The sequence below is a fragment of the Arachis duranensis genome, chromosome 5 (assembly GCF_000817695.3).
Source record: "Arachis duranensis cultivar V14167 chromosome 5, aradu.V14167.gnm2.J7QH, whole genome shotgun sequence".
Taxonomy (NCBI): domain Eukaryota; kingdom Viridiplantae; phylum Streptophyta; class Magnoliopsida; order Fabales; family Fabaceae; genus Arachis; species Arachis duranensis.
The window spans coordinates 100,096,510-100,118,453 of NC_029776.3; the positions used below are offsets into that span (position 1 = coordinate 100,096,510).

The 21,944-nt window shown below is 36.0% G+C and overlaps 5 protein-coding genes across 6 annotated transcripts; 4 read left to right on the forward strand and 1 right to left on the reverse strand.

Moving 5' to 3' along the window:
- The first annotated feature begins 432 nt into the window (after positions 1–432).
- Positions 433–3,013, forward strand: LOC107491362 (protein EDS1). The gene is made up of 3 exons (XM_016112210.3): positions 433–909; positions 1,075–1,860; positions 2,144–3,013. The coding sequence occupies exons 1-3, from the start codon at positions 580–582 to the stop codon at positions 2,909–2,911; spliced, it is 1,884 nt and encodes a 627-aa protein (XP_015967696.2). The 5' UTR covers positions 433–579; the 3' UTR covers positions 2,912–3,013.
- An 807-nt stretch (positions 3,014–3,820) lies between these two features.
- LOC107490949 (uncharacterized) lies at positions 3,821–4,294 on the forward strand. Its single transcript, XM_016111745.1, has 2 exons — positions 3,821–3,952; positions 4,049–4,294. Exons 1-2 carry the CDS (start codon positions 3,821–3,823, stop codon positions 4,292–4,294), a joined length of 378 nt encoding a protein of 125 aa, XP_015967231.1.
- A 3,384-nt stretch (positions 4,295–7,678) lies between these two features.
- On the forward strand, positions 7,679–8,785 carry LOC107490948 (uncharacterized). Its single transcript, XM_016111744.1, has 2 exons — positions 7,679–7,698; positions 8,113–8,785. Exons 1-2 carry the CDS (start codon positions 7,679–7,681, stop codon positions 8,783–8,785), a joined length of 693 nt encoding a protein of 230 aa, XP_015967230.1.
- A 1,603-nt stretch (positions 8,786–10,388) lies between these two features.
- On the reverse strand, positions 10,389–12,363 carry LOC127747697 (uncharacterized). The gene is made up of 5 exons (XM_052261863.1): positions 11,492–12,363; positions 11,167–11,333; positions 10,857–11,061; positions 10,628–10,749; positions 10,389–10,543 (listed from the first exon to the last, which is right to left on the reverse strand). Exons 1-5 carry the CDS (start codon positions 12,361–12,363, stop codon positions 10,389–10,391), a joined length of 1,521 nt encoding a protein of 506 aa, XP_052117823.1.
- Positions 12,364–18,369: 6,006 nt separating this feature from the next.
- On the forward strand, positions 18,370–21,680 carry LOC107491360 (protein EDS1L). Of its 2 annotated transcripts, none has more exons than XM_016112205.3 (3): positions 18,370–18,868; positions 19,635–20,423; positions 20,767–21,680. In XM_016112205.3, the coding sequence occupies exons 1-3, from the start codon at positions 18,464–18,466 to the stop codon at positions 21,511–21,513; spliced, it is 1,941 nt and encodes a 646-aa protein (XP_015967691.1). In that variant the 5' UTR covers positions 18,370–18,463; the 3' UTR covers positions 21,514–21,680. The 2 variants fall into 2 exon arrangements, with proteins under 2 accessions (XP_015967691.1, XP_015967692.1); XM_016112206.3 differs by having other exon boundaries at positions 20,773–21,680.
- The last annotated feature ends 264 nt before the right edge of the window (positions 21,681–21,944 follow it).

Genomic DNA, 21,944 nt, shown 5'->3' on the forward strand with positions numbered 1-21,944 from the left:
GTAATTGAAATATATTTCCTGTTAAAATTATAACAAAAAATTGAGTAAAACAATATGGGAAATGGATTCTCTGCAGTGAAAAATCCATTTGAGAGAATAAAGTGTGATTTTTGACCTTTAATTCTATAAGTGGGATTAAAATTAAATAAAAAAGAAAAAAGAATAAAAGATTAGATAGACACTGAACACTATCCAATTTTTTTTTTCACTGGAGAGGATCACTCTCATCAATATGCAAGTTCTTTCCAAATTTTTGAGCCACCACTTTTCATAATACTCTTAATTTATTGTTTCGGCGTTTTGGGTGCATTAGTAGACAAGTGGTTAACTATGACAGGTTGAATCCAATATCATTTTTCGGTACGCAAGTCTCCAATAGGAGCCCAAAACAATATTCTTCAGTTATTGTAACTTTCCAAGTCAACTTCCACCCTGACCAAAAAATAAAGGAGTCAACTTCCACGAGTCCTCCTCTTTAGTTTTCTTTTATCAGTGAGACAATTTCTATATAAAACTCTCCCTTTTGTGAGATGCAACAAGAAGAAACCAAGCAAGCAAAGCAGAGAAGAAACATCAAACATGGCTGCTGCTGTTGGAATCACAGAATTTATTGGAGCAGAGATGATTGAGAAGGCAATTTCTTTGGCCTGGAAGGCTCACAAGACACCAGAAAAACCTTTCATTCTTGAAAAGAATCGCAAAGGGGACCCTCAACAAGTGTTCATCAGCTTCCCAGCATCAGGTTCTGCAAAAGATTGGTACTCTCAGAAGCCTTTTGGGGAAGTCCCAATAGACCTCGATCTGTTCCCATCACTTAAAAGCATTGGTTACAATGATGCTGCTAAAGTAAATGAAGCCTTTCAAGGAAGGTTCCAAGCTATTTTGTCCAAGCCGTTACTTGAAACTGAGGTATTAATTGACCATAGTAGATAGTTTAGCCTAAGATCTATTATCCTATTAATTAAATTTTCATATATCACCTGGATTTGGAAATTAAATAATTAACTGTTTTCATTTTTAAAAACTATTTCCCTTTGTTAAATAAAGCACATACATTTTGGAATGAGTCTGTAGGTGAAAGATGCAATGGATAAAAAGAGGCAAATAGTATTTACAGGGCACTCTTCTGGTTCCCCAATGGCCATTCTAGCAACTCTTTGGACCTTGGAGAAGTACCCATCCACAAAATCCAACGGTAGTGTACCTCCAATTTGTGTAACTTTTGGTTCTCCTTTAATTGGTAATCATATTTTTTCTCATGCTACAAGGAGAGAAAATTGGTCCAACTTCTTCATGCACTTTGTCATGAGATATGACATAGTACCTAGAATCCTCCTTTCTCCACTCTCTTCTTTTGATCAAAGATTTGAAGCGGTTTCGCAGTTCTTCAATCCCAACCACAAACTCAAGTCTTTCATGAGCGAATCGGTTGGAAGATCCTCACACACCACTGATTTCTTTAGTGTTGTGATGTCTAATGCTGCAAAAGTTACAAGCCATGCTGTTTCTAAGTTAATAGGTACCACAGATTCAACACTTGAAACTATTGCAAATTTCGTTCCATTAAGCCCTTATAGACCCTTTGGAACCTACATTTTCTGCACCGGAAATGGAAAGCATGTTGTTATTAGAAACCCAGATGCAGTTCTGCAGATTCTGTTTTTCTCTGCTCAATTAAGCACCGAAGCAGAAGTTGCTCAAGTTGGCAATAGAAGCCTACAGGAACATAGAACCAAACTGCAACTAAACTTTGGAAAGGAGAATTTTGTGTTCTTGGAGCAGGACCAACTTGAGAAAGTTCCATTGACTGATGATGGCTCAAAGGATGATATTAGCATGGCCTTCAATGATCTTGGCCTGGTAAGTACCCATTTGCTCGAAATAATTTTTTACTTTCACTACATTACTTGGATTAAGATAAGTATGGTATTAAAAGATTTGCATAATATTAATTACCATTTTTCTACTAAGAATTAACACAAGGGAAGAGAGCCAATGACTTCCTAATTAAGTGACAAAGTCAATTAAGAAAGAAGTGTTCCAAACAATATAATCCTTCATTTTGTGCACAACCTCAACACAAAGAATCTAACCTATCAAGATTTTTCTTATTATCTAACAATTCCTCATGTTGAAATCTCAGAGCCCAAGAGCAAGATTGTGTCTTCGAGCAGCAGCAGGGTTAGAGAAACAAAGACTGAAAAACGAGGAAAGAATGAAAGAGAAGATAGACTCTGATGAGTTCGAGGAAAAAATGAAGGAACTGGAGAAATACAAAAAAGTGATGGAGCTTAAAAACATTTGCTACTACGATGCCTTCAAGAAGCAAGAAAGCTCTGAGGACTTCCAAGCAAATGTGAAGAGGCTACAGCTGGCAATGTTGTGGGACGAGATAATGGAGAAGCTAAGAAGTTATGAACTGCCAGATGAGTTTGAAGGGAGAGCTGAATGGGTCGAACACGCGAAGCGATTTCGGAGGCTAGTTGAGCCTTTAGATGTCGCCAACTACTACAGACACTTGAGGCAAATTGAGGCTGGTACTTACATGCGTAAGGGAAGGCCAATGCGGTATAAATTCACTCAAAGGTGGCTTGAACATGCTGAGGGATGTAAGTTTGAAGAAGAGTACTCTGAATCGTGCTTTTGGGCCGAGGTGGAGGATCTTTCCCACATAACAAATAATGCCACTAGTATTGTTAATGCTTCATTTGATAAAGATGTTTTGGATCGAACTCAGCAGAGAGTTGCAAGATTGGTGGCTAGGATAGATGTATGGATTGACAATAAGGTGCTAGATAAGGATGTGTTATTGGAGGGTTCTACTTTGATGAATTGGTGGAATTCTCTACCATCGCAATATAGGAATGGCTCGAGCATTAAGAGTCTTGTCAAGTGTAAAGAAACAAGGTGAGAAGAAGCAAACATGTATGAGCAATGAAAACTTTAGACGCCTTCATATTTATGCAGGGTTCTTTACATGAATAAATTAAAAAGAAATAAAATTACGTGACTCTTTTAATTCCTAAAATAATTTGGTTATATCCATGTTTTCTTTTATTGTATATAAATCGTAATTATGAACAAAAATTTATGGCTAAGCAATCCAAGAGTGGATTGTGATTTTATTCTAGGATTTATCCATGATTTTAGAGCAAAGAAAAAGAATGTAAATTATGGTTCTTATCCACAATTTATAACAAGTAGCAATTGAAAGAAAATTGTGGTTAAGCTTCACAATTTAAGAGAGGTCGTAAATCCCAATTTTAGATCACGATTTATAGAGGTTGAGCTTCTATAAATTCAGAGCACTACCTCGAAGGGAAACAGACTAAAAATATCACTTGGTAGCCACATTTTGTAGTCATGGTTGAGAGTTTGTGATTGTGTATTACAGGCAAAATTGAACAAATCGTAGATGAAATATGTACAAAATTTTTAAAAAGTTCGGATTTTAAAAGTAAAGGATTTTTTATTTAACATTAAAATACAATAGTTTTTGAAAAGGTTAATTACTGAAATCGTTCTAAGGTAAGGGGCGAAAATCAAATTCACCTCCGACTTTTTTTGTTATTAAAATCATCCCGAACACCGAGAAACACTTTAAAATCATCCTTCCCTGCTTAAAACAAATTTTTTGGACACTTTTGCCCTTGTAGCCGTTAGTGCCTGTTGCAGCTTTTAATTAATAAAATTAATTTATTTGTTTATTTATTTATTTTTATAAAATCATGGTTTGGGGAGGGTTGGGATTAAATCAGAGCTGTCATCCCTAACCAAAGAAGCAGAGCAGGAGATAGGGCTTGCGAAGGTGAGTGAAGTCATGGCTGCCGAGAGCTCACGGTCGTGTCGGAGTAGGTCGTCTGCGCAGAAAAGGGAGATTGTGTGTCGCCATGGGAGAGACCCGTGCTTAGAGTTTTGGGACGAGGAACAACCCTGGGCGACGATTTTGGGGGTGTGTCTACTATGAGGTTAGAGATTTAAGTTTCTGTAGGTGGGTGATGGCAATGTATTGTTTGTTCTGGGCACTGACTCTGGTGGGTTGCTGCAGATCCAAGAGGAGTGTGATTTCTTCCGATGGGCAGACCCAGAAGCAGACAGTGACGATCCTCATGTTACAAGGATGAAGAGGAAAGTTGCGGCCATGAAAGCAAGAGTGAGGGACATTGAGTGGAAGTTCAAGGTTGCTGCAGTGTTAGGGATTTTTGGGTGGGTGGTGTTATTTTGCTTCTGGTGGCAGATTTGGTTTAATCAGAGGCAGGAGGTAGCATGTGTGATGCCATTGAAGTATGGTTGATGAAATTAGGGGAGAATTTAGGGTGCAGTTTGAATTTGTTTGATTGGGTCTGAGTTATATAAATTGAGTTGTATTGGGTGTTGAATGAACATGTGGGTTTAGTTGAGGGTTTTGGTGACTAATTATGTGAGTGAAATGATGTCCTTGTAATTTGACAATTAATTGGAAAGAAAAATTTATATGTTAGCCTGGAAATTGTGATTGATGAGTTGTGTTAATCAACTTTACAGCATATCAACTTAAAGGTGGAAATTCATTAAACAGAACCAGCTAATATTAGCCAGAACATAACTATGTGTACTTGATTAATAAGCATAGCAAAATAACACCAAAAGGTGGAAACTTCAGTCACCATGAATTTCATTACATGGACACAGAACAAAATATAGTCTGTAGGCTAAAGAAATAACAACAAAATCAGGGGATTCCTAAGATATCCAGAAATCTAGAGCAAGACTGTTGCTCACTAAGAAAGTTGAATCATAAACTATGTTGTGTAAGTTTCAAACAAACCAAAACAAGTGTCACACACATTGTGTCTACTCAATCAAAAGTACATTAATAACAGCACAACTCAAATTTTCACAATAGTCTAAAGTTTTTTCCAAAGTTTTGGTGAAAATTTTGCCATGAACCTTAGCTTTCTTGGAGATACATGAAGTGGAATTCTGTGGCTGAAGGAGACAGTCCTGGCTGGTTGGTTGGAGCTGGCTGCACCCATCTTCTTTGGTGGTGGTGGTTGCTGTGTACTGCTTCTGGTGGACTTTCTCTTGGGCCTTCGGTGAAGAGTACCTGCTGGTGGACTGTTGGGCCTAGTTGAGGATGATGTGGACTTGGACCTGGATTGGGTTAAGTTGGGTTTAGATGTTTTGGTGGCTGGTTGGGGTTGAAATGATGATCTAGACCTGGTGGACCTCCTCATACCTCCACTTGCAGATTGCATAACAGGCTGTGATGAAGCCTTAGAATTGGTCATGGGTCTGCTAGATGAAGGCTTCCTCCCTCCTCTTGGTTCTCTTGCTAGCAGCTTGACTAGGTTGTTGGGCTTGAAACACATTAAAGAATGCAGTTGATGAATAAATGATAATGTAACCCTAACATATATGAAATACACACACTTACATCCAGGGATGGCTTCTTGCATCCTCCCCTCTTGTGTCCATATTCAACTGTAGTCCAGAAATTTTTTTCCTGAAGTTGCTGTAAAAATGGTGGACACAGAACCTATGGTTTACTTCTGGGATGACTTCATCAAAAGCAAGCAAGAGACCCTAACAGAGCAGGTAAAATTGTGTAACATTACAATAATTGTTTGAATAAAGGAGAAAAGCTTCAATATCCAGAATTTAAATATATGTATCAACAAATATATTTATCAACCAATTTACCTTCTGCTGATCAGACATGAAGGTTGTTTTCCCAATGATCTCAACTCCAAAATCATCAATTAGCAGCCGGAGAAACCACTTCCAGGTTAGTCTCTGCCTCCACAACGGCATACGCGATTGGAAGCATTTGATCATTAGGATCCCACCCTATCGCTGTCAACAACTGCCCTCCTTGAGGTGTCTTTAGAAAACACCCATACAATCCCATAAATTTTCTACACTGCAGGAAGCTCTTCTTGCAAGCAGCTAGACACACATATACCCTTTGAAATATGCAATAATTGTTTAACCCCTGGTGCTGGTCCTCAACCTCGAAATCACGGGACCTCTGGACCTTGAGCGTGACTAATGACCCTGGATTAGCCCGTAGCAGCTCCGAGAAGTAGTCAGCAATCCTTTTGTACTACTTCCGGCAAGCTCCCTGAATCTCATCTAATGCAGCTTGTCTAGACCTAGCTGTCATTGAAGTTGTCACTGTCAAATTCTATTTTCTTTGTGCCTTGTTGACTAGGTCCTTTATCTTCACCTTTGGGTTACCTTCCACTTTCTTCCTAAGTGCCCTACTCAACCAACCAGTATGCAGTATCCCTACCCTGTGTGACTGGCCACAGGTATGCTTAAGGTTCATTGACCTAAGTTGCCAAGTCTCTTCCTCACTCATTTTTGCTGTGTATAACCAAAACGGACAACCCTCTTGACAAACAGCCCTCACTCTCACCAAGTCAAGCGTGGCATACCTCAGTCCTCTTCTTGTTTGCACTGCATAAGCTGTAACAGTGTCCTTGAATTCCTCCCTTGAAGCATATACAGTTCCAACTTCCCATTTGTAAATTGTCATGTCTTTGACATCTCTATGTATTGGATATCGACTAGCTTCATGGTTATCATCATCCTCACTGTCCTCTTTCTCTAAACCACCACCCACTTCATAATCCACATCAACTTCATCACTATTGAACCCTTCCTTATCACTGAAATCACCTCCTGCAACCCATTTTCCTTTATCAACCCGATTACTATCAGTCCCACCTCGTACTTCATCAAATCCGCTCTCATCATCGTACTCCTCTTCATTGTCTGTAAACGTCACATCATCTGCACTGTCAACTTCATCAGCAGATGGAATGAAATCTTCGTCATCGCTATTATCGTCACTATTCGATTTAACCTGCTCCTCCGGGTTCAATTTATCTCCTTCATCAACCTTCTTCACATTGTCCCTTTCCACCTCCTAACCCTGTTCATCCTGAAATACCACAACCTTCTTTTCATTATGTACCTCTTCATCATTGCCCCTCTCCGCCTCCTAACCTTGTTCACTCTGGCCTCCAACATCAAGAAACCCTACTTCGGGAAATTCTTCAGTATCCTCAACTTTATGGACCACATAGAGCCCAACATGACGCCTCTTTCCCGCTATTTTACACATCTCAATGGCATCTCTGTCTCCATCAATTAACTTCATATCCTTCTCTAACCATTCAGAACTTGGGTCCTTATACCAAAAACCTGAAATCTTTTTCTTTGTATACCCAAATTGTCCCACCTCAACATATGCCTCAAAAACAGACCAACAATCCATATCAATATCTTCGATCACTGTCCTTTCTCCCCCTATATACTCCAATGTACCATTGTCATATCCAAATCTACCACCATGGTAGACACTCAGGTTAAAGGTTCCCATCACCTAAAACCTACAAACATAAATCACACCCAAATCCCATTTGTAAACCAACGAATACCCATGAGTGATTATGTAGTTCAAGCTCGAAAAAACCAAAACAAATGCTACACACGTACCTGATTCGAGATGACTGCCATGAGAACGAGCTCTCTCCCACTTTTTTCCACGCAATGCAAACACAGTGAGGCTACTAAATCAGGCCAGCTATCACTCTGTTAGGGCATCATTGAAGGTGAAGGATCAGTTTTCCTTAGGGTAACGTTACTCAGAGAAGGAACCCCTTTCGCGAGAATAAAACACCAAGCGTCAATGGGTTCAGGGGCAGAATTGTAATTAAAACTTTTTTAATGCACTTGAAGATGATTTTAAAGTGTTTCTGAGCGTTCGGGATTATTTTAAAAGCAAAAAAATGTCGGGGACGAATTTAATTTTCACCCCTTACCTTAGGGACGATTTCAGTACTTAATCCTTTTTGAAATATGTAACGCGTAAAAGATTTACCATATTATGTAATATATTACATCCTGATTACTAAGACCCGAAGAAATAAAAGAGCACATCCCGAGTATTTAGCATACAGAGGATTTTTTTTGAGTGGGGAAAGTATTTTTAAGATTTTTATGATCTAAGATTCTCTATAAATCATGGCCATCAAATTTTAAATCAATGGTTTAGATTTAAAATTTTTTCCTTTCTTTCATCTTTTTTCCATCACCCCCTCTTGCTGGGGACATCGCTGAAAGGAGGAGCAGAGCCGCCACGAGGAGCCGCCATCACCTGGCACTTGGAATCCCCCAGAAGCTTCTAGAAGGCCTGAAAATAGGCGAAAAGCCGACGAGCGAACACCGTAGCTCCCTCCTACAAATAACCAACATAGTCCCTGCAGAGCTTGACGAGAATAGCCGCTTCCCCAAACACGGCTTCTACATCAAGCTGTTTGATTCCTCACACTCCATTTACGCCGCACTTCCTTCTGACCAACACGACTTCGTTTTGAGCAACAAGATGCAGCTCGGCCAGTTCATCTACGTTGACAGGCTGAAACTCGGTTCGCCCGTTTCCATTGTTCGGGATGCCAAACCGCTTTCTGAAAGACACCCTCTTGTTGGAACTCCTGAGCCTTTGATGGGTTTAAGAGAGAGGGGTTCACACAGAAAGAAAATTTCTGCTTTTATCCCAAGACGAGGCTCTTGGAAAACTGTGTCCTCTCCCATGGTTGTTAAGCTTGTGAACTTGGATTTTGACCAGTGTACCCCTGTTAAGGAATCTGTGGTCAGGAGTGTCAGTTCTTTTATCTCGCCGTTGGTTAGAGTCAGGGCTGGTGGAGGTGGTGGTGGATACGGAGGCGGGGCCATCATGAAGGGAGATACAACAGAAATGCTCGTAGTGGCAATGGCTACGGAGAAAAAAATGTGAGAAGAAGAAGAAAATGAGAGAAGAGGAAGAAGATGAGCGCATTTATGTAATTTACTATTTTATTTTATAATTTTTTCTTTTAAGACCACCAAAGACCTTAATATACTTTCCCCACCTAAGACAAAGCCTCCATCGAACATCTCTTATGTAGGGTCGGCAATGGGTAGGGTAAGGTAACGTTTGGACTCTACCCTAACCCTACTCGCGGGTTGAATTTTTTTTTTTAAATTCTACCATACCCTACCCACGGGTTAAGAATTTCTCAACCCTAACCCTATCCGCGCCCTAAAATTCTAAACCCTACCCTACCTGACTCTACCTGCAGAAAAATAAAAAATTTCAAGCAAATATAAAATTCAACCATTTCAAATTGCATACATATTAATAAAATAGAAAATAAAATATTAAATTCAAATTAAAAATAAAAATAATAAAATCTTAAAAAAATCTAACATAAAATTATAAATAATATTATCATCAACTAGTTTAGTAGTTATTTTAAATTTTTATAAGAAAAAGATTGTGGGTTCAACACTCACTTTCTTCATTACGTATATAACTTTTACATATATATTATATAATATATTAGAGGTATGGATAGGATAGAGTAGGGTATATCTTAAACCCGTACCTTACCCTACCCGTAGAGTAGACAATCTTACCCTATCCGCAACAGGTAGGATAAATAACCCTACCCAAACAGATTGATCCGAATTGAATACCTGCAAATAGGGTATAAATTATCAGCCTACTCTTATCTTATTTTATCCTGTTGTCTCTCTGGCTTCCTTTTTAATTTGATCAAGTAATTTTCAATTTTTATTTACATCTGTTACTATGCTTTTCTAAGATTCCAAGAAAAGTATAACAAAAAGACGGTGAAGAACCAGTGCTGCACGGCTTATTACTGGCTTACACCATTTCTAGGTGCCTTCTGTATTCCTTTTATGTGGGATACTACGCGGGAAATAAACATACCAATATTATTTGGATAATGGTATTATTATTTCTATATTTTTATAATATTACTTCGTATACATGATTTTTCTTATTCTATATTTATATAATTTTATAAAAAGAGAATGATATTATTAAAATAGAAATAATAATATTCATTCCTTATTATTTAAGTAAAAAAACAATACCAATATTATTTTTATTAACGTGGTAGTTGAATTACTTTTAAAAGTTTTTTGGCACTAATATAATTTATTAATAGAAAAGTTGAAAAGGAAAACAATAACGCGGGTCTGTTCCAACCAAGGTTCTGAAAACCGAACCGGTCATTGAACTGCTCTAGATACTGGTTCACTGATTCATATGTTTAACTGGTTTGACCGTGGTTGAACTGTAAAATATGTTTAACTGGTTTGACCGTGGTTGAACCGTAAAAACCGTTTTATAATAAAATAATAATTAAAATGTAAATAAGCACATGAAAATATAATTATAGTCTAATCTAAACTTTAAAATATCATTCAAATTAAAAGTACTACATAAACCAAATGTTATAATCTCATTCAAATACAAATTCAAAGTTCAAAAGTCCTCAAACAACCAATCAAACCCAACATAGCATTATCAAAATGATCCAAGTTTGTCATCAATCATCAAAATCCTCCATAATTTGCTGCAGATTTGCCTCATTGATTTCATCACCTTCATTTCCACTACTTGGACCAGAAAAAGCAAGTGGTGCAGCATAAAATGTACTAGTACTACCACCACCACCTTGATCTAAATCAGCATCAATCTCATCTAAGAAAATATAACACATTATTAATAACTCAAAGATAAAAGCTATTCTAATTTATTGTCTGATCAATAAACTATAATACTCACGAAGCAAGTCTTCAATATTACTTGAAAGATCAGGCTCTTTTTCAACAACCTCTTCCGTCACCCAAAAATCAACCTTATCAATAGTTTCAATATCGATTGGATCATATTGCGACTTTTGCTTTCTTTTTTTTTTTCATTCCTAACAAATTAAATACAATAGATGATAAGCCTAGTATATTAGCTATACAAAATTTAATGATATGAAATGAAAGGATGAAATATAGATTACCTGGATTTAAGACGCAAATTATATGTAACATACACAATATCATTTAGCCTATCATGCTCCAATCTATTCCTTCTTATTGTATGAATTTGATCAAAAAGACTCCAATTCCTTTCACACCCTGAAAAAGCAGATACTTGGCTAAGAATGCGAACTGTAATTTTTTGTAAACATGGAGCAGAACTACCAAACAACCTCCACCATTCATCTACAAATTACAATCCCATATCTCAAGTATTAGTTATCAAATTAAGGAAACCAAAACATAAAATAAGTAAATAACTAAAGCATATTATCAAACAGATATTAGTACCAGGTTGAAGTTTTTTTGCAGCTGGAACAGCTTCAGGCCTATCAAAGCTTTCCTTTCGATCTCTATATAAGTGTATTTCTTTCATTGCCTCAACTGAATCTAAATTATTAACCTTGCAATGCAATGTAACAAGATCAAGTAAAGCTCGCATGACATCAGGTGATTCTCTATAATTTTCAGAAAAAAGCACTCAGGATTCAAGAAATAGGCTGCTGCGTGAAGATTTTTTTTCAAATGTTTGTCCCATCTTGAGTTGATAATCTCTGTGTAAGGTTGATATGCACTCTTCCTATGCTTGAACATTTCTTTGATTCCATTTTCTGACCTCAGCATACCTTCATAAACAATTCCCAATGATGGTTTATCATCGGCATCTACAAACCTCAGCAATTTAATCAACGGACTCACAATTTGGCATACAGTAAAACAATCATCCCAAAATTTATTGTCTAGGATAATTGCACTCACAGCTCTACCATTAGCACTCCTTCCTAATTTGTGTCCGGTAAAGTGTGTATCAACAACCAATTGTTGTAATTCCGATTTGCGCTCAAAGATACTCATCAATGTAAGGAAGACAATGGCAAAACGAGTTGGACCTGGATGAACAATCTCCTTCCAATTTTCTTTTTGTCTTAGCCAGGACAAGAACACCGTATGATTATAAACAAACACAGTAATCTTCGAAGCACGTGTTGCAAGACTAGAAGTATGTGGCATGCTGCTTATATCTTTTAGAATAAGATTCAAGAAATGAGCAGCACAAGGTGACCAGTGAATATTTTCAAATTTCTTACTAATAAGCCTACCAGCAGCAACATAATTCGCAGCATTATCGGTTACTACATGAACAACATTATCAGGTCCAATCCATTCAATCACCTCTGAAAACAAGTCACACAAGCTAGAAGCATTTTTAACCATACTTGAGGCATCAACAGATTTCATAAAGCACAACCCTTTCGAACAATAAACCAAAAAATTAATCAACATTCTTTGTCTTTGATCTGTCCAACCATCAGCCATGAGAGTACATCCAGTTTCTTTCCAAGCAGACCTATAGCTATCAACAACCATTTGACACTCCCTTTTGAGATCGGCTAATAAGTTAACCCTTAAAGAGTCATAAGAAGGACCTATATAACCAGGGCCATAGCCAGCTACACCATCCAACATATCTTGAAAAAAAGGTGACATAACCGCATTGAAAGGAATCCTACAATCGAAAAGCCATCTAGCCACTCGCTTATCAACTTCATAAAGCGCCTCTTTGTTATGAAACACGCTTTTCAGACTTCGTTGACTGCCCGGAGTTGTTCTTGGTGCAAACATAGGAGGAATAATGGTTTTTGCTTTCTTTTTTGGATCGCCTCCAACAACCTCCTTAGTTGGTAACTGACTCAGAGTTTGTTGTTCCTCTGCGCTATTGCTTCATCAATTGCATCCTCACACTCATCGGTACCCTCTTCATTGAAACTTACTTTCCTTTTACTAGTTTTACTTTTCTGAATCTCTTTCAATAAACCTTCCATTTGTTTTTCTACATCATACGGGACCTTAGAATACTTCTTAATGTCTCCACCTATCTTCGCCAAATGTTTTTTCATTCTATTAATTCCCCCGCCCCCAAAAGTACTCAGACAAAATAAGCATTGGTAATGCGGTTTTCCATTTATATTCTGTAAAGCAATGTATCTCCAAGCAGGATCAGTTTTCCCCTAACACTACAAGTTTGTGATTGATTTTCGTTACTCGCGGGAGGAGAAAAACGTTCATTCGAAGCAGAATTATTTTCAGCATTATTATTCCTAGGTAGGTCTTGGTTGATACTTTCTTCCATACCTAAATATTACCAGCAATCCAACCCAATAATCTCAACTCTCAATTTCACAATAAATGAACAAACAACATCCAAAATCCAAAATCAGAGTATACAAACAAGTATAGGTACAACATCTCAGGTTCAATAAAATTCTTTGTTCACAAAATCAGAATTCAGTTCATCAGAATCAATGAAATCCCAAAATTATTTCATAACAGTTTCAGAGAGTAGAGACTCAGAGTTCAGTTCATCATAGCACAATTCATCAGAATCAATGAAATCAAAAAATAAATTCATAACAGTTTCAGAGAGTAGAGACTCAGAGTTCAGTTCATCAGAGCACAGTTGATTAGAATCAATGAAATCAAAAAATAAATTCATAACAGTTTACTCAGAGTTCAGTCATCAGAATCAATGAAATCAAAAAATAAATTCATAACAGTTTACTCAGAGTTCAGTTCATCAGAACACAGTTCATCAGAATCAAATAAATCAAAAAATAAATTCAAAACAGTTTCAGAGAGTAGAGACCCAGAGTTCAGTTCATTAGTTCAGTTCATCAGTTCAGTTCATCAGTTCAGTTCATCAGAATCAATGTAATCACAAAATGAACTCATAACAGTTTCAGTTTTCAGAGAGTAGAAACTCAGACTTCAGTTCATCAGAGTATTGTTTCATCAGAATCGGATTGCATCATAAAATCATGTTCATAACTTAATTAAAAATTACCTGAAAATGAGGAAATCTGTTGCTTTCTCTCAGAGCTTGAAGGATAATGCTTCAACGCTTCAACGCTTCTCTACTGCTTTCTCAGAGGCAGAGCTCGACGGAGGTGACATGCGAAGTGGCTGAGGACGTGAGTGCGATGGCGGTGAGGGCGTGAGTGCGACGGCGGTGAGGGCGTGAGTGCGATGGCGGTGACTGCGTTGAGGGCCTCCTGAGTCTGGAGTTGACAACTGGGTGGTGAGTGCGGTGAGTGCGATGATTGGGTGGTGTTCTGTTCTTTGGGAGGCTGGAGGAACGAGGAGGAAGTGGAGGCAGGAGGAACGAGGAGGAGGAAGTGGAGCTGTGGAGGCTGCGAAGTGCCCAATCGCGAAGGAAAAAGGGAATTAGGGTTCCCTCAGCAGCACAAAACGGCGCCGTGTTGCTGCAATGTTAACCGAACCGATAATCAGCCGGTTCGTCAGTTTAAGTTCGGTTTTCAAATACTACGGTTTTTGTTATTGCCCAAACCGTAACAGTGACCGGTTCACGGTTCGACCGGTTCGACCGGCCGGTTCGAACCGATTTTCAGAACATTGGTTCCAACAGAGCAAAAGTGCAAAACATGGGTGCGTCTGAAATTAAATAGATGCTTGTTTTGTTTCTTGGCTTTTTATGTGTGTGAACTTCAAAATTTATTCGTAATTTGTATTAACTGTTATAAAATAACTAAATAAATAAATAAGAGGTAATAAATATAAAATAAAAAAATGTAAAGAGAGAGATATTAATAGTATAGAAAAAAAGAGGAGAATGATTAATATATTTACTAATATCATATATAAAGAGTGAGAGATCATAGAATTTAAAATATTTGTAAAATAAAGAAAGAGAGAGAAAGAAGTATTGCAACGTAAAAAGAGAGAGAATTTTTTATTACTGTGTATAATTAACGGAGGCTTAACCTCCTATTTATACATATACAAGAGTCATCTTTTTTCTTTTTCATTAAATGTAATCTCCTTGGTAATATGGCACTTCACTATAGGAAAATTGAGCCATCCAAGTCATACATGGTCAATGGTCATCCATATTGTAACACTCTCCCTTGGATGACCATTAAGGATTATGTATCGTTAAAATTTTACTAAAGAAAAATCCAGTGGGGAAAAACCTTAATGAAGGAAAAAGAGTACAAAATCCTTTGTGATGGGGACTGCCTCATTAAAAATCTTGTCAAGAAAAACTCAATGAAAAAAAAAACCTGACCAAGGAAAAAAAGAGTACAACCTCCCCCTCTTGTCGACATCATTTAAAATCTCGAAATCGGCGCATCTCAATCTCATGCACCAATCTTTTAAAGGAGGATTTTGGGAGTGACTTTGTGAATAAATCTGCCAGATTATCATTTGAGCGGATCTGTTGGATATCAATTGTCCCTTGCTTTTGAAGATCATGAGTGAAGAAAAATTTTGGAGAAATATGCTTTATTCTATCACCTTTGATGTATCCGCCTTTAAGTTGAGCAATGCATGCTGTATTATCTTCAAACAGGATAGTTGGAGCTATCTTATGATCAATCAGTCCACATGATGACAGAATATATTGGATCAAAATCCTAAGCCAAAAACACTCGCGACTTGCTTCGTGTATCACTAGTATTTCAACATGATTAGATGATGTTGCTGCTATCGTCTGTTTCGTGGACCTCCATGATATAGCTGTACCACCATATGTGAACAGGTATCCTGTTTGAGATCTCCCTTTGTGTGGATCAGACAAGTATCCAGTATCTACATAGCCAACTAGTTGTGACTTAGATCCATAGGGATAAAACAATCCCATATCAACCGTTCAATGAAGATATCGAAAGATTTGCTTGATTCCACTCCAATGTCTTATGGTTTGAGAGGAACTATACCTTGCTAGTAAATTCACCGCAAATGATATGTCAGGTCGCATATTATTAGCAAGATACATTAGCGCTCCAATGGCACTAAGATATGGTACTTCAAGACCAAGGATATCTTCATTTTTTTCCTTAGGACGGAATTGATCCTTCTCCACATCCAAAGATCTTACGATCATTGGGATACTCAAGGGATGTGACTTATCCATATAAAATCTTTTCTGTGTATGTCGCTTGATGAATAAAGATCCCATTTTTTGTATGCTCGATCTGCAGGCCGAGACAAAATTTAGTCTTTCTAAGATCTTTCATCTCAAACTCTTCTTTTAGAGTTTTTATAATTGTTGGAATCTCTTCAGGAGTTTCAATGATATTTAAATCATCAACGTACATAGCAATTATAATGAATCCAAATGCAGTTTTCTTTATGAAAACGCATGGACAAATATCATTATTCTTGAATCTGTTTTTGGCCAGATACTCAGTAAGACGATTATACCACATTTGTCCAGATTACTTCAGACCATATAAAGATCTTTGCAATTTGACTGAGTATAACCCTTGCGAATATTCATTGGATGGTTTAGATATCTTTAATCCTTCAAGGACTTTCATATAGATATCACGATCTAATGAGCGTATAAATAGGCTGTTACCACATCCATTAAATGCATATGCAGTTTATGATATGCAGACAAACTGACCAAATAACACAATGTTATCGCATCAACTACAGGAGAATACTTTTCTTCATAATCTAGATACATCATATTGCGTGGTGGAATTTTCATCATTTGAAACAAAATTTGTTTCCTTTCCTTTGTCATCCCTTTTCAAAGATGCTTGATAAAGATCAACTAGGTACCTTTGGGGTACGACAGGTACGTGACCAATAGCTCTTTCCACCACAACGGAAGCATTTATCCTCAATTGATTTACTTTACTCATTGTTACTTTCCTTATCCCACTTCTTGTGATATCCTTTCTTGTGAACATAATTTCTTTTCCTTTCATAATTTTTCTTGTTATCAAAATCTTGCCATTTACCTCTTTTGGGGTTATAATTTGCCGCATTTGCTTCAGAAAATGGAGCGGCGCCAGTTGGGCGCACTTCATGATTCTTTAAAAGCAATTCATTGTTGCGTTTAGCAACAAGAATGCAAGAAATTAACTCAAAATATTTTTAATTTTTTTTTCTCGATTGCTACTGTAGGAACACACTCAAGGCATAGAGGTCGAGAAAGTTTTCTCTAACATATTGGGCTTGAGGAGGTATTACCGTCTTTTGATGATTGTACCTTTCTTCAAAGTCTTTCTACAGATCTGCATGATCTTTTAATGTGGGATATTCATTTTTCAATCATACGTCAAGATGACGACGAAGGAAAATTATGGCTTTGACTTTATCTTTTTAGGATATATTATTTTTAACCTTAATGGTATCTCCAAAATCCATTAAATCAAGATGGATTTTAGCATCTAGTATCCATGATAAATAATTGTTTCCAAATATATCAAAAGCATTAAACTCAAGATGAGAGAGTTTCGACATAATGAAAATTTGTTACCTGGAGTTTTTCTGAAATTTCGTTAGAGTTTCGTGCTAATAACGTGTTATAAAATAACAAAATAAATAAATAAAGAAGAAATAACAAATATAAAATAAAGAAATGTAAAGAGAGAAATATTAATAGTGTAGAAAAAAAGAGGAGAATAATTAATATATTTATTAATATCATATATAAAGAGTGAGAGAGAATAGAATTTAAAATACTTGTAAAATAAAAAAAAAAGAGAAAAAAGTATTGCAACGTAAAAAAAGAAAAAACTTTTATTGCTGTGTGTAATCAATGGAAGTTTAACTTTATATTTATACATGTACAAAAATCATTTTTTTTCTCTTTTATTAAATATAATCTTCTTAATATAACATTTTACTATAAAAAAATTGAGTCATCCAAGTCATATATGGTCAATGGTCATCCATGTTATAACGTTAATGTATAGGTTTTCAAAATTTTCTAAATTGCATATTTAGACACCAAAAAGCAATTACAATTTACAGATGACAATTGGCTTTATATTTAAATATAACACACGGTCACACGGACACACGGTTCGTTGAGTCACCCTATAGAAAACGAAACTTCCTGTGAAGATAAAGTAGATTTATAAAATAGTCGCTTTGTTGACAAATGGCAATAATTATCCACCAAAATAATAATAATAATAATAATAATAATAATAATAATAATAATAATAATAATAGACTAACAAAATAAAAGAACCTTAAGTAGGCAATTTCTTTTATTATAAGCAGATAAAATTACCTTTACACAAAATATACTTTTTTATAAATATAATTGATAAATATTATATTTATTCTTTGCTTTAAAATAATTTAGAATAATGAATTCACATTTTATATCACATAAATTAAGAAACTAATATTTTTCTAATATATTTCTTTGTATTTGAGCTAAAATTAATCATTTTTTTCTTAAAGTATTGACTTGGAGCATTTATGTTCTATATACAATTATGTAAATGAAAAAAAATACTAACTAGATATTACAAATGACATTAAATTTTTAACGTCTTGTGGAGTAGAGAATTATACTTTTGTTTGGAACCCCTTTTCTTCGAAGTTCGAAGATTTGGTAATATAAGTTTATAGCATATATTGTCTTTTTTTTTTTCAATATAGTAATTTATTTAATCTGAATGTGCCTCCATCAATATAAGAAAAGGCAGCACATATAATAAAGTTGTGAATCACTAAATTGTAAGCAAAGAACAGAACTTTCTGAAACTGCATATATAGGACGCAGCTCTTGCATATATCCCCAAAAAGCAAAAAAAAAATGTCCCTTTTTAATTTTCGGAATTGTTGCTATGGAGACTCCAAAGCTTCTGGGGTGGACAAGGATCTCCCTCAATCACATGAAGATTCCCTATTGGGATTGAGAGTGGATTTAATCAAGAAAGCGTGTGCTTTGGCATTCAAAGCTCACAAATCTCCAAAGAAGTATTATCTTCTTGAAAAGAAGAACAGGAGTTGGTTGGAAGCTGACCTTATTATTATCAGCTTTCATGGATCATGGGCTTCAAGTGATTGGTTCGTTGACAAATCTTACGGGGTAACAAAGATAAACCAGCAATTGTTTCCTTCACTTAAAAGTATTGGCAATGATGAAGCTGCCTTGGTGAATGAAGCTTTTCAGCTGAGATTCGAATCAATTTTAAGCAATTCATCTCTTAAACATGAGGTATGTAAATGTTATTAAATTGATCACTTTTGTTGGGAATGGATGAATTTTTTTTGGACATGGGCCAACGTCAATGAGTGACCCGATCCAAATGGATGATCTTCTCATTGAAATAAATAGTAGTTTTCTGGGCCTTGGCCCCGTCTCTAATTAAAAAAATGAACAACAGATAGTAGTTTTCGTTTTTATTTTATAGCTTTTAGTTGAAAGAACAAAGTTAGTAGTGTTGAATCACGTTTGAGTTGATACTTTTAAGTTTTAATCAAATATTAAGTAATTTTCTTTGTATTTCATTATTTTAAGTCAAAGTATCATTTTAATATTAGAATTTTAGCTATTTAAACATTAGGAGGATAATTAGGATAATCATAGAATTTTACTTATTTAAGCATTAGAAAGATAATTTAAATGATGAATTATTTATTAGGACTCTCAATCATCATTTTTTTTAATTATATATTGAGTACAATTTATGTATTATTATCTCTCCTCACAGTACGTGAAAAAATAAAATAAAATAAAATTGTATTAGTTTTCACCGGTGATTAAATGTTTTTGTGAGTTCCTTATTTAGCTTAACCTTGTTGAATCTTGATAGGAAATTTTCAACCCATTTCCAATTTTGTCAAAGACTTTCTTACTCATGTTGGTTTTATTGTGGTAATTCAAGGTCCACATGATAACCAAGAAACCTTTAATGTTATTTTCAGTCATTCTATACTTTTTAATTTTGGTTAAACTTTTTCATTAAATATGGGTAATGTAGGTGAAAGAAGCTATGACAAAAGGGAAGCAGTTAATGTTTACAGGGCACTCTTCTGGTGCTGCAATGGCCATTCTTGCAACACTGTGGGTCTTGGAAGAGTACCTAACTAACAATAACAAGAACAAAAACCACAAGCTTCCCCAATGTATAACTTTTGGGTCTCCCTTAATTGGCAATCACATATTCTCTCATGCCACAAGGAGGGAAAATTGGTCTCACCACTTCACACATTTTATTACCACTTTGGACATAATGCCACGGATTTTGTTTGCTCCTTTCCATTCTATTCAGCCAATTTTCAGCTCAATTCTCCAACTCTTCAATCCAAAGTCCAAATCTTCTGGCACCGATTCGGAAACAGACCGTGTGATTTCTGAATTTTACTCAACTGTGATGAGAAACACAGCAACAGTTACAAGCTATGTTATCTCGAATCTCATGGATGACACAAATTTGCTACTTGAGACTCTACCCAATCTCGTTGATTTAAGTCCTTATCGACCCTTTGGAAACTTCATTTTCTGTGCCGCAGATCGACCACCGGTTGTGGTAAGAAATTCAGATGTTGTCTTGCAACTTTTATTCTACACTGCTCGGATAAACGACATGTCAGAAGTTTCTGATGTTTCCAAGAAAAGCATAATGCAACATTTGAGGTATGAGGTTGAATTGCAGCAAAGTTTCGAAATTTCGAATGTAGTGTACTTGGATCAACTGGAGGAGCTTTCTTTGGCTGCTGATGGTTCTAACAGATTAACAGTTAGCACAGCCTTGGACAGTTTTGGACTGGTAACTTTTTTTAACCTTTTAGTTATTCAGTTTTTTACTATTTCAAGCATAAAAAGAGATACTATTTGTGGAACGTGAAATTTGCAAGAATAGATAGGCTCCATATATCATTATTATGTCTCCATACACTTTAGTGATTACACTTGATAATTGATATCACATCATTATGTCTCCCTAACATTTTTTGTCACGGGGTTCGGCTATATTTTTATGTTGGTTGTCGAAGACCTAACACAACCTTCCTCCTTTATCCGGGCTTGGTATCGGCTATGTACCGCAAGTGTAACATAGGCGGAGTTTTTTAAAATTGTAGTGAAACATTTAGCTAATATGTTGGTTTTAGTTTCAGGACACAATAGCAAGATTGCGCCTTCGAGCAGCTGGCGAGTGGCAGAAACAGAAATACAAAAATGAAGAGAAAGTCAACAGGGAATTTAATGAGAAAGCCGCGGCAACCATGAAGCATTTGAAAGACTACAAAGAAACATGTGAGATAAGTTACTATGATGCCTTCAAGGTGCACAAGGATGAAAGAGACTTCAAAGCAAATGTGAAGAGGCTTGAATTGGCAGGCGTGTGGGATCATATCATGGAGATGCTAAAAAAGTATGAACTCCCCGATGAGTTTGAAAGCAAAGCAGAATGGATTGAGCGCGGTACAATGTACCGCACTCTGGTGGAGCCTCTTGATGTTGCGAATTACTATCGCCATTTTAAGGACAAAGATGGAGGACCATACATGGACAAGGGAAGTAGGCCAAAGAGATATAGGTACTTACAAAGGTGGCTTGAGCATGCAGGGAGAATGAAGAGTGAAGATGATTACTCCGAGTCATGCTTTTGGGCTGAGTTGGAGGAAATATGGAAAGAAATTAATGACAACAATGGTTCATTTGAAGATGTTAAGGAAAGGGTTTTGAAACTTGAGACTCGCATAAAGGAATGGTTTGAGAAAGGGAAATTGGATAAAGATGTGTTATTCGAAGGTTCTACTTTGGTGAATTGGTGGAAAGCTTTGCCTCCTAATCATAAGAAAGAATCGCCCATTAGAAGTCTTGTTGAAATGTCTCAAGGAATAAACATGCAATAGAATGCCATTCTACTCTATAATAATCCATTGGGGGAGTGAAGGAGAAGATGTATTTGGATAGGGAAGGATGGCAATAGTTTCAAAGTTAGAACAATAATGTGCATATTGTCAATTACCTTTTACTAGAGAAGTATTAATATTATGAATTCAACTAGAGCTATTTTTTTAGCTAATATTAGATAATTTTTTTAGTTAATATTAACTAATTTTTTAATCTTAAACCTTAAATTCTCCAAAATAAATATTTAAAAAATAATTTTACAATAAAAAAATTGACTAATATTAACTACTTAAAAGTTAATTTCTTATATTTTTCTAACATTATACAAATAGTTGTTAATACTAACTATCCCCTCTAGTGATGAGTTGGAGTCAATGTTCTCCCTTCCTTGAAATCAATATTTTATTTTCCCTCGCATTTTCATAACACA

Excerpts from the sequence above, each read along its gene's own strand:
- LOC127747697 (XM_052261863.1), bottom strand. The coding sequence starts at position 12,363 with ATGTCACCTTTTTTTCAAGATATGTTGGATGGTGTAGCTGGCTATGGC. Across the intron at positions 11,062-11,166 it reads TGCAAAAAAACTTCAACCTG|ATGAATGGTGGAGGTTGTTT; the intron begins GTACTAATATCT and ends TGTAATTTGTAG. Across the intron at positions 10,544-10,627 it reads TAATATTGAAGACTTGCTTC|ATGAGATTGATGCTGATTTA; the intron begins GTGAGTATTATA and ends ATATTTTCTTAG.
- LOC107491360 (XM_016112205.3), top strand. The coding sequence starts at position 18,464 with ATGTCCCTTTTTAATTTTCGGAATTGTTGCTATGGAGACTCCAAAGCT. Across the intron at positions 18,869-19,634 it reads ATTCATCTCTTAAACATGAG|GTGAAAGAAGCTATGACAAA; the intron begins GTATGTAAATGT and ends TGGGTAATGTAG. Across the intron at positions 20,424-20,766 it reads CCTTGGACAGTTTTGGACTG|TTTCAGGACACAATAGCAAG; the intron begins GTAACTTTTTTT and ends TGTTGGTTTTAG.
- LOC107490949 (XM_016111745.1), top strand. The coding sequence starts at position 3,821 with ATGGCTGCCGAGAGCTCACGGTCGTGTCGGAGTAGGTCGTCTGCGCAG. Across the intron at positions 3,953-4,048 it reads CCTGGGCGACGATTTTGGGG|ATCCAAGAGGAGTGTGATTT; the intron begins GTGTGTCTACTA and ends GGGTTGCTGCAG.
- LOC107491362 (XM_016112210.3), top strand. The coding sequence starts at position 580 with ATGGCTGCTGCTGTTGGAATCACAGAATTTATTGGAGCAGAGATGATT. Across the intron at positions 910-1,074 it reads AGCCGTTACTTGAAACTGAG|GTGAAAGATGCAATGGATAA; the intron begins GTATTAATTGAC and ends ATGAGTCTGTAG. Across the intron at positions 1,861-2,143 it reads CCTTCAATGATCTTGGCCTG|AGCCCAAGAGCAAGATTGTG; the intron begins GTAAGTACCCAT and ends TTGAAATCTCAG.
- LOC107490948 (XM_016111744.1), top strand. The coding sequence starts at position 7,679 with ATGGGTTCAGGGGCAGAATT. Across the intron at positions 7,699-8,112 it reads ATGGGTTCAGGGGCAGAATT|GAGGAGCAGAGCCGCCACGA; the intron begins GTAATTAAAACT and ends CATCGCTGAAAG.